The sequence below is a fragment of the Hippoglossus hippoglossus genome, chromosome 14 (assembly GCF_009819705.1).
Source record: "Hippoglossus hippoglossus isolate fHipHip1 chromosome 14, fHipHip1.pri, whole genome shotgun sequence".
In the NCBI taxonomy this organism is placed as follows: Eukaryota; Metazoa; Chordata; class Actinopteri; order Pleuronectiformes; family Pleuronectidae; genus Hippoglossus; species Hippoglossus hippoglossus.
Window position 1 is genome coordinate 8608410 of NC_047164.1, and position 12224 is coordinate 8620633.

Here is a 12224-nt window from a genome sequence, read left to right on the forward strand (position 1 = left end):
GAAGTTTCCCTCGCCGCTGAAAAAGGCGCACTGCCTCCATCCCGACCCGGGAAAACAAACACACACCTGCTTGTCGTTCAGGGGGGAAGTTGAAGTGAGACGACACCCGCACCTTATTTCTGTGTGGACCGCATCCGTGGAGAAGTTGTTGGACTTTTATCTTCGTTTCACCAGCTCGACTGCATGCGTAAATGTCTGGTTTTGCGCGCGTGTGCAGAGGGATTGCCATTTTCCTGTTGGATAATACTCCCAGAAGCAAAGCAGGGGCAGAAAAGACAAGTTTCTCATCTTTTCCGGTGCAATAGGCTTCTCCAGCCTTCGTCGCTCCCCCTGTGCGATACTCTTTTTTCCCCCCTCCCGGTACAGCGATGGGAGACCGACAGCCCCATGACGCGAGCTTTTGATGCGTCCGGATCCACCTCACCTCTCTGGCTGCACCGCTCCTGATCCATTCCTCCTCCTCCGAGTCGGTTTCATTCAGCATCCACAGAGGCACTGCCATCTTTCTCCCTGCTAAAGACTGGTAGGTGATAATGGCCATGGATGGATGAGCGCTGCCTTATTCGGATCGCTGTGAGATGAAGTTGGAGGCCCTGCAGCGCAGATTAACGGAGGGCAAAGCTTAGACAACTTTTTTTCCTGATCCATGGTGTTTTAAACTTGCGAGCAGAGGAAAGGTGTGTATCCTGTGTGTGCATGACGGAAAGGATGGCGCTGACGACAAACTGCAGGACTAACCCCAAAGAGCAGGCATCCGTCCAGAACAGCTTCCCAGATGTGGTTGAATTAAACGTCGGCGGGCAGGTTTATTACACGCGTCACTCAACTTTGGTGAACAACCCGAATTCATTACTCGGTAAGTTATTCTCCTCCAAGAAAGAGGCGTCGAACGATTTGGCGAGGGACCCGAAGGGACGTTATTTCATCGACAGAGACGGCTTTTTGTTCCGGTATGTGTTGGACTTCCTCCGAGACAGACAGGTCGTCCTCCCGGACCACTTCCCGGAGAAAGGGCGGCTCAGGAAGGAGGCGGAGTACTTCCAGCTGCCCGACCTGGTGAAGCTGCTGAGCCCCGAGGACATCAAGCAAAGCCCGGACGACTACTTCCACAGCGACTACGAGGATGGATCCCAGGGCAGCGACCACCGGCAGTGCCCGCCGCCCTCCCTCGTCCCCGCGGACAGAAAGAGCGGCTTCATCACGGTGGGGTACCGGGGGTCGTGCACCACGGGCCGAGAGAGCCAGAGCGACGCCAAGTTCAGGAGGGTCCCTCGGATACTTATATGCGGACGCGTGGCCCTGGCCAAAGAAGTTTTTGGGGAGACCCTGAACGAGAGCCGGGACCCGGACCGGACCCCGGATCGCTACACCTCCCGGTTTTACCTAAAGTTCAAACACCTGGAGCGATCCTTTGACATGCTGTCGGAGTGCGGTTTCCAGATGGTGGCCTGCAACTCCTCGGTCACAGCGTCGGTCGTCAACCAGCACACAGAGGACAAGGTCTGGTCCAGCTACACAGAATACGTCTTTTACCGTAAGTCACACCTTTGACGCGCACGCACGCACACAAACGAACTTGGGAGTCGCCGCTAGTGGGCGCGCTTGGTTTGCTGGCTGCTGGCGTGGAGAGGAACATCTGGTAATGGGGACGGAAGGGCGTTTCTGGTAGGGGGAAGTCTAGTCTGAATAGGTGAATACGATAGTGAAAGCCCCCCCCTTGTGGTGATTTGAAATGTTTCCACCCTTTTCTACAGCTGCAGCGTTCTTTCCACTGGTTGAAAAGCACGCTAAGGTAGCATCAAACTTTACGCTCCGTTGGTGTGCGAAGTTTTTTCCGAGCCCTGTCGAACAAAACCAGATTTGAATGATTTCTCTCCAATCTGAGCCACAGTAATCGTCGTGGCAATGACGCTTGCCACTTCTCATCATGGTGAAATGATCCACGCCACCTCTCTGCTTTCATCCAGCCCATCCTTTCATCTCGCAGCATTTCCTTCTGGCGCTCCTACGCCGTCGCCCTGCAATTACTCCATCTTTGCAGCTGACAAGAATCTGGCAGCGAGGGAGTGGTGGTGGCGGTGAAGAAGAAGAGATCATTGTTACGTTTATGTTGCACCTTGTAAAGTTTAACGATGCAACAAAATAATCCATCTATATTTATGTCGGAGATAACTGCCACAATGCAGCTGCCACGGTGTAGATCCTGTGAACTGCTTCTGTACCTGTGACTAATTGGACGTTATAAGACAAACTTCCCATAGAATAACCCCTGACCCTGCAGCCATTTTTGAAATGTCATTAAATATTGAGAAGGAGAAACAGAACCAAATAAACTGGAATTTGGGAATTTTATTCCTTTAACTTGTATGGAGACCCCCATTAATACTGTTTGGCAACATGTTTGACACTGACAAACTGCCAGACACATTAGACAGACTTGTGAATCACAAGAAAACCGAATAAACTCTGTGAAACTTGTGATTACAAAATCTATTTCTACCGTAAGTAGACTATGGCTTCATGAATATTTGAAACTGCTGCTGGACTTTGTTTCAGACTGAATTGATGTTAGAATCCCCAAAAGATCAAATCAAGTCGTGTTACATAAGTGAAACGTCAGTGCACAATGTGCTGACTGTTGCTGCAAATAAAACTGGAGAAGCTGCCAAAGGCTCTGAGATCTATGTGTCAAGGCAGCGATATGATATCCACTAATAACCCAGAGGAAGAGTTTCTATTCTTAGTTCAGTGATGTAATAGATATGGTTATTTTAATTCAAACAGGAGTGGTGACGTTCACTCATCTTTCTCTATACTTGTTGTTGATTATTGGTGTTTTTGTATATGAATATTGTATGCAGACTTTTATTGTAACATTCATTGAGGTACCAAACTATCTCATCAAACAAACACAGAAACTAGAGAAAACTATTTGCCTTTGGCGTTTCGCAGCCGTAATAGTTCGGAATTCCTGTCCCGTTCTCGTTTGAAAGTCATTTCTGATTGCAGAGAAGACATTTTTGGTTCTTTTGTCAGTCGTAATGAAGCAGCAGACGCCGTCTCTTATTCATGTGGAACACTTTTCAGTTCAAATAGAGACATCTGTCCAAGTTGTTTTGACTTTGCCCATTCGTTTCACTATCCAGTGCTCCAGATGTTTGGCAAATGAAAACAGTTATGGTCAGAAATCCTTAAAAAGGCTAATTTTCAATCTGGCACGTGACTCAGAGGACGTTCTTCACATTTCCAAATGATATTTTATTCAATTTGTTCCAAGATTGACGTGTAAAGAGTAAGATGAGGGTTCAGGAGCGCTGGTTAGAAATCACTAAGCCGCGCCTTTGGGGAAACCCCTGCTGGCCCCATAAATCACACAAGTCACACAAGTCAAAAGATCACGTGATCACAGAGCAAACACAGTTAATAAAAGACGATTGTGCTGGTTCCAGGCTAAATGAGCTCTGCATTAATGGTCCGGATGCAGCAACCACAACAACTGGAATGGCTCTTGGCTCTCATAACCCCCAGGAGTAGCACTAACAAGCCAAATCAAGTAGTGGTGGGGGATGGTGACACACACTCACTCTTACACGCTCATGCAGAGACGCAGGCACGCATACATGCACACACACATGCACGCTCAGTCTCCTTGTGTATTATACGACAGTGTGTGTGTGTGTGTGCGGCCTCCAAAGACCTCTTACTTACCGACAAACAACAACTGCTTCCTGGCTTTGTTGACAAATGTTCAGCGTGTTCGAGGGCACACACTCAAAGACGAGGGCACAAACAGCAGCAGATGTGTCGGGCCTCAACACACACGGGTGGCACAAAAGCCGACACGCGGCACTGCAAAAGTAAGAGTAAAAATGATAATGATAACGATAACGCCCACTCAGAGGCGGCAGTTACACAAACAGATAACCAGGCCGCACTCTCAGAGGCAGAGGTGCACACGAGGACACACAGAGAGGCACGTGCACACAGGTAAGCATGCAGGGAGTCTGTTAAAGGAAGCAGTCATCCAGTGGATTAAGTGCAGTCAATGAAGTCAGATATTAGACGTTACTGTAGTGTGACAGGCCAAACCATTAGAGGAAAGGGAAGTAAAGGGAGATGTCTGTGATTCACAAATATTTTACACAGTTTCCACAAATGTACTTTACTCTTTTACACCAAAATGAGCAGTTGTTTCCTTTTCCAATTGTCATTCAAGGACTTTGGCTCTTTGTTTTTTTGTGATGAACGGCCAGATGTTCAACACGACATCCTAAAATTGCGCAGAAAGTGCAGCAGACTGCCAAAATAAAGCAGAAAAAGAATTGTTGACAACCTGGTTGTCCTGTTTTCCGATTAAAACCTGCCTCTACTGCAAAGTCATTTGACCCGGGAGTGAGTGCAGATTTTATCCATTCCCACTGCAGAAGATGGGCGTGATGGGTTTTTTGACCGGTGGAGATGCGGCTTAAGAGCAGTTTATTTAAAGGTTAGAGGTCTTTTCTGGGAACTCCCTTGACCCAGGGCCTGAGACCCAGTATTTTGATTACCTGCTCATCATATTTTTTGATGTGCTCATCTTTTCCTTCTCCCCCCTCGTCTTTTCTCTCCCTCTTCTCATTTCACGGCTCCACATTTCACTCTAGTCCAGCCTTTCTCTCATATCTCAGCTCCCCACCTTCCATCTCTCCTTCTTCAATTTGCTGTGTGTGCCTCGGGGGCACGGAGCAGCGCGGTGGCACCAGTTACCTTTACATGCCTCGATGCACCATCACGCCTCCTGTCTCGCTTCTTATTCACGTCTCTGTCTCTCTGCCTGTCCATCTCCATGATGCTTTACTCATTACTTCACATTCAGCCGTGTCATTTTGGGGATTTTATTTGCTATTCTGTTTGTGCCTCTCATCATTACACACTAACAATGTGTGCGTCTTTATATTCGTTGGCCCTCTCTCAGCCATATTTGGAGGTCCTAAGGTCTTTGGCAACAGCGGCAACTCATTGTGTTTCTCACATTGTGATTGGATCCTGTCAACGGTTTGACAGGGTTTTGACGAGCTCATGTTCTGGGCATGCTTGAGGCAAAAGTGGGCTTTAAATATCTCTCTCGCTCCACTTTTGAGATGCACAACGTCTGGACCCACGACATGGACCTCACTGAACATCAGGGAGGTGATCAGAAAGTTGGTGGTTGGTTCTCCGATCTGCATGTTAAGGCCTTGTTGGGCAAGAAGACTGAACCTCAAACTGTGTGAGAAAGTATACAGAGAAATGTAGAAGATAACATAAAACTTTATTTATCCCACACCGGGGAAATTCCCTTATTACAGCAGCAGACAGGTCAGAATGAGGTAGACAAGAGAATAACAATATAAAAGAAGTCAACAGAAATAAAAAAATACAGAATATGTACGTAATAGACACCCTTCACTACAGAACAAATATTGTTCGTATAGAAAAAAAATATGTCGGTAGAATGCAGTGGTACAGAATTATTGCAGAATGTAAAAGAATAAGGTGATACTGAGATGAGCAAAATTACTGATGTGCAAAAAGACCATTTTTAGTTAACAAATAAAAAAGATATGATATGCTACATGATGTGATTATGCTACATAGGTAGTGTGCAGAGGATAATGTTGTGCAAAATAGTGTAAAAATAGTTAAGAAGTAGATTGTGATGATGGAAGAAAACAGCCAGTATGTATTAAATGTTATTTTTGCTGCCTGCTGCTGCTGAAAGAGCTGTTCAGTGTCGTGTAGGGGCTGAAACTTCCCCAGCATCCTCCTCTCACCCACTTCCTCAGTGGAATCCAGAGGGGGATCCAGGAACGAGCCGGCTCTCCTAATGTATGAACAGGTTGAATGGTATGTTCAGCAGAGCTCGATAAGTGGTCACTTAGTGCTATACAAAAGCAATCCATTGACCGTATACCTCTTAGGAATGTGAGTCAGGTTTTACTTCAGAAGTCAAACCCACTAATGTTCCTGTTACTGGATTGGACTAAATCTATAGATTCATTTATATTGAATCTATATTTTTAATCTGTAATATATAGATTTATTCCTCATAAATCAATAGATCCAATTATACTCTGCACATATGCAGTTGGGTTCAAAAGTCTTGTGGAAAGTCTCCTAGAAGAGTAGACGTTGTTATTGCATCATATTGATGCACATTGATTTGTAATGAGATCTGGAACAATCACATGAGGATGTGAGGTTCTATCCATATACCCTTATATCTGCCTTTATAGCTCCGCCAAGGAGATTATGTTTTCACCCCTGTGCGTTTGTTTGTAGGTTGGTTTGTATGTTTGTTTGTAAGCATGACTAGGATTAATTACCTTGAAACTTGGTGGAAGGATGCTATATTGGTCAGAGAGGAACCAATTAAAACTTTCTAGATCAGGGAGCGGGTCCAGAAATTTATCGTTCACTTTCTTTAACATTGTGAGACGGTGTGTTTTTCACTTATTTCCCAGGAACCACTTAATTCATGGATCTTGATGAAAAAAAAAAATCAGGCATCTTTAGGACATACTCAGGCCTTGAAAAATGGTAACATTTTTATTTGCATTGGTGATTGAGAATCATCTGCCAAAATCTCACACTGCTCGCTTCACTAAATTCGCCAGTCAGCAATTAGAGTTTGATCGTGTCACAAAATGATAGATTTTGGGACAAACTCACCTGGCTAGAGGAATCCTCTTTAACATGGAGGACTGGTAAATCTACTTACACACCACAACAATTTCAGATATTTAGTTATTTTATAAATTGGAACACATCCATTTCACCTCTGCGCCTTCATAATGGAGCCAAATGCATCAAGGACACCACCACAGTAGTTTTAAAGACAACTCATTCACTTTCTCTGCCCAATTTGATTGACGCAACTTCCACTTACGACCTTTCTTTGCCGGAAGCTTGAACCTGCATTATGTCTTTCAATCCCCTTTTCTTGTTATCTATTGCCCTGGATTCCTCCGCGGCTCTGACTCTACCTATCAATCTGTCCTCTGTTTGTAGTTAGTCAAATTCTTGATGGCCTCTAGGCAAATGTATTTACAAATGTGTTGCATAGCAAGAACGATAATTAATCATCTCTACGAACAGTGGATTCAGTGGTTCTCGCCGCAGGGCCTGACAGAGCCCGTGCTGCAACGGAACCATCCAGCACAACATCCTCCGTGAGGCAGAAGAAGGAAACAGTTCTAAAAACCTGCTGAGAGAATACGAAAAAAACAACATGTTTTTCTGGCTCAGGATGTGTTTCCCCAGGCTTTATTTTTACCTCAGCTGAACATGCCAGGGTGAAGTGTGTGTCGGTACAAATGGCCACTTCGATATGGCCCATGTGTGTTGGTGTGTGACACATTGTGCCATTAGCCTGTTACACGCAGATGAGCAACTTCTTGTATGGCAAATGTGTTTTGGCAGGTGGGAAGAAAGGGGTTATGATAATGGTTATGGCGTTTGTGAGTGAGTGTGTGTGTGATAATGTGACCCATGTTGCACTACCTGAGGCATTTCCACACCCGTTGAGCCTCTAGCTAAACACACCGGCAATCCACCAAGCAGCCACACACACACACACACACACACACACACTTGTAGACACAAATACCCATCGCTATAAGAAACTATCATCCTGCGAGCCTCTCCCTGCCCAGACGGTGAAGACATTAGCAGCGGCGGTCCCATGCTGCAGGCCTGTAGGAAGTGATTAGCCGAGGAGCAGACAGGCCGTGACAGCTCTGAGGAGAGTCTTGATAGGGACAGCTGCTACCCTGGCCTCAGATCCACAGGGGAGTCCACCGCCGCACACCTCAACTCTGCATTATTCAGACAAAAAGGAAGGAGAGAGGAAGCAGGTGGAGAACTTGGTTTGATTTATGAAAGGAGAGAAAAAAACTGCTATTTGCTGCTATTTTCTACAGCTCTGTTACTATGAATACTCTGTTACCGATGACGACGACTACTACTACTACAACTAGTTCTGGATTTCAAACTCTACCAAGACTTGAACCATAAAAGTGATAACATTAAGATTTATTCATCCATCCATCCAATATCGATACCACCTTTCCTTTTGAGGCTCACGGGGGAGAGCTGGAGCCAATCCTAGCGTTGGGCGGGTAAACCCTGGTCGGGTCGCCAGCGTATCACAGGGCGAACATACAGAGACAAACAACCATTCACACCTACGGACAATTTAGAGTCTAGACCTAACCTCCAGGCTGCATGTCCCAGGACAGTCAGAGGAGGCTGGAATACCCAGAGACCAATGGAAACACGGGGAGAACATGCAAACCCTGCAACCAGAGCTTCCTGCTGCAGTTACAGTATGTAGCTTTCTCAAATTAATAAAATGACATGGGTCCACTACATTAAACTATATTTGCTTATAGTATTTACACAGAAGTGAAGATGGATGAAAGTGTGAGTGAGTAAGAGTCTGACCTGGGTTTCCTTTTTCTTTTACATGCTGTAGGTGAAGAAGAAAGACAAAAGAGAGCGTTGTAAAAAGACATGAAAGCTCACATGATCCTTTCCCTTCCTCGTCAAGACGATAAAAAAAAAAAACAACTGCGAATTTTCCAGGTAAAGTAAAACAAAATACTTCTTCTCGTGCAAGGACGACTGATTTAAAGCAGCGACGGAAAAAGGGGAAAGTGAGACATGTTCCAGAGCAGTGGAAGGAGTGAGCGATTGAAGGTGAAACTCCAAAAGCAGCCGAGGGTAAAGAGAAAGCGAACTCAATTTTCACTTTTCAAATAGAGTTTATTCACCTTCTCACAATGATTGGGGGGGGGGGGGGAATAGTTACGGTGTATGTTAGAGGAAGTGAGTTAAATTTCAAGGAAATCAGTGTAGATTAAGTTTATCCTGAAACAATATACTTATTTGCATTTATATTGCGGTCGTTGGATTGATTTCACGGTGGGAGGTGCAGGTGGGGTTATAACAAAATAAGGGGAGAACGCTCTAAAAGCAAGAATGAAAAAGGGGCAAGTGGGTCGTATGAAAAGAAGATCGACTTTCTTGTTTGTCTAGCCTCCCCTTGACCTTCTCCCCTGGAAGCTTAGCGTAGCTACGTAGCGAATATTCCCATAATCCCCAGTCTCTGGAGGATACGGGGAACTGCAGAGCTCTGGGAGAGAGTGAACACCAGAGCGTCAACAAGCTCCTGTAAGACTCCCTCCTCTCTCCTCGCTGTCTATTTTTTTTTCTCCTCCTCTGTGACTCTTGACACTCTATTCTCTCCGTGGCGGTGGGCGCAGTTGATACAATGCCGCCGCTCTCCCCCTGTTGTGTTGGAATAAGTGCTCCGCGGTGCGACGAGGTGTGGAGCGTCGCCATAATGACAGAAACTGCAGCTGGAGAGCCTCTTCACTCGCTCAATCCGCCGGCTGGCTGCTGTAATGCATCACTGCTTTAATATCCCGGCTATGTGCGAGTCCAGATTGGCTGGGAAACATGCACAGAATCCCCATCCCATCGGTAATTGCACAGCATAATCAAACCAATGGCTGTTGCCACTGTGGGGGTGCGGGTCACGCATCAGAATAATGCTGCTGCCGTTAAAGTTTCTCCAACTGAGGAACTGGCACTAAAAAGATGAAAATCAGAGAATAATAGCTGAGCTCCCGTACATTCGCCTGTTTGTTGCTTGGTTTTTGTTTGTCAACAGGATTACGAAAAAATCAACAAAGTGGATTTTCACAAAACTTGTAAGAAGGATGGAACAAGAAAGAAACCGTTACATTTTGACATGGATTTCGTCAAAGATCAAGCATTTTTTGACATTTCTACAATTTCGTAGGGAATAATTGATAAATCTTGATGGGATGATGTCATGACATATTTAAGAGACTGATATTTATGTGTCTTTGCAATATGGTGCGGCTTGATTTAAGGGGACTGTTGGGCCTTGGCAGAGGAAGAGTCAGATTGTAGTTGATACTGATATATGAACCCACAGGTGGGGATCTTCTGCAGTATGAGGTTTTTATTTTCTAAGTTTGGTTTGGGTGCATTTCTACATTTTTAGTGGAGAATTCAACTCAAACTGAAACTTGAATTAAATAAACTGATGATTTTTGTCTTTGTCTCTTTTACACGGGGTCAAGTAGCAGGCTCACATGTAGCGGTACACGTCTGGTGTTGGCAGGGCACGTGGTAGCTTCAAACCCTGTTTCATGGTTGTGCCATTGTGCTTGTTTTTACTTCAGCAACCCAGGGCTAAATTCTCAACAGAGCTCGTAAAATTCAACATGGCACAAACTAAGAAATCTACAAAAGTGTTTTGGGAGTGAATTTGTGTTGCTTCACTGGCACGTTTGTTTTCTTTGTTCCCCCCCTCGTTCCTCATTCACCTGCACCTGCCTCCACCTCATCCATCGTCTGCAGGGAGTGGGACTGATGAAGCAGCGGGTCAAAACTCAGGATATTACGACTTAAACTTCTTCATGAAACTCCCCAGTTTGACTGTGTTTGTGGAGCACTCCTTATTCCCCGGCGCCTCATTAGAAACACACAGTGTCACTCACGCAGCAGTGGTCCCGCATCGTGATGGAGCATATGGTCATAACGCTGTAATCTCACTCCACCGTGCTTTATGGCTTCCCAGGGCAGGGTGTCAGTGGCATTTCATTTGTAAGTGGAAATAAAGACTTTATGTCCATTAAGGAAGCCAGGCACACTAATGTAGCAACTCCAGAGGAAATTAACTCTGGGGGAAATTACGGAAACCACCTATGGTACTCTGTGATAAAAGCTTAATGAGTCTTAAGCTTCTGAAAAACTATAGTATAACTGTTCTTTTGTCTTATTTGTAGTAAGAGGGACGTGACACTGCAAGGATACAAATAAAGGTCATTAGTAGATACAAGGATTTGATTTGGATTTGATTTCACCTAATTTAATTTTTTAAACATCTGAAAGAGGATGGAAAAATTATACAAATATTTAACTAAAACTGAGACTGGATTATAATAAATACACATATTTTCAGAGAACAGTATTTGGGCCCTTTAGAACATATTTTGATGGTTGAAAATAACTTTATACTGTGTTAAAATAGTTTGGCTCTATGGTATCAGACAGACCATGACTTGGTGTCAGTGCAGAGGATGAGCGTCAGTCCTGCGTCTCATCAGTAATCCATCTGTGTCATTTCTGAGTACTCAGCTGCTTGCTCGAGCATAATGTCATCACCATTTTATTGCTAAGTGGCTGTAAAGCTCCCTGTCCATTAAAGCACACACACACACACACACACATTTGCTGAACAAGCGTGCACACACATGCCCTGCCCCACTCACTCACACACACACACGCCCTGGGAAGTTAACCTGTACAAACAGCTCACAGGTGAAAAATGACAGATTAAAGATCAGACGGCACACTCACTGTGTCTACAGAAACCCACCTCTTCTCCCGCTGTGGTGCTGGATCCCCTCCGTCTGTTAATTTCTCTCCTCTTCCAATTTTACTGCGATGGATGAGATGCATTTTATTTTATTCTCTCTGGATTCATGTGAGCAGCACTGAGAACACACGATATCACACCACCAAGCTTTTACTGTGCTGCAACGTTTCTTCATTAATGTCTTTATAATCAATTCGCCTCAATCAGTAGCTCACGCTCAAAATGGAACAGGGAAGGTTCGGACGAGTAGGAGGGACAAAATAAAACAAAGACATTATGGAGTTAGGGTTTCTAACACACACTGAATCCAGTGGATGTAAAATATCAGAGAAAAACAAACTATTAAACATGCTGGGGTAAAACATTAGAGATGATTTTATTGTCTTTTTATTCAGCAAAAACGTCGACAAGTAAAGAAAAGACGTCGGCATCCGACTGTTTGGTTTCACAATGAAGAGTTTATGGTAAATCAGTGTTTTCTGTCTTAAAGTGAACATGATTTATAGAAAATGAGAACATCCTCTATTGTCGCATCAAGCCCGAGCTCCTGTTTACCATTCACGGTGTAATGAATTATTGAGTCTTGTTCACAAAGGAACTGCACGGTATGTGGCAGCCACACAGGGGTCCCGACTGCTTGCTTGCTAAAGTAATGGGTTGCTACCTGGGGTCCCACGTACACATCCTACCTCTGTAATGGACTCACATCCGCACGAGCCGTGTATTAGCCGTGTGCGGATAATCATTTGCCGACTGTGAACCTGTGTGATTACGGTCCTCACTCAGGAAG

General features: G+C 44.8%; 1 protein-coding gene across 1 annotated transcript in view; it reads left to right on the forward strand.

Moving 5' to 3' along the window:
- Positions 1 to 658: 658 nt before the first annotated feature.
- Positions 659 to 12224, forward strand: part of kctd16b (potassium channel tetramerization domain containing 16b) — a 72455-nt gene continuing 60889 nt past the window's right edge. Inside the window, exon 1 of the mRNA XM_034605703.1 lies at positions 659 to 1534. Coding sequence (XP_034461594.1) covers positions 697 to 1534 — 838 coding nt within the window. The 5' untranslated portion in view covers positions 659 to 696. The remainder of the gene's footprint in view (positions 1535 to 12224) is intronic.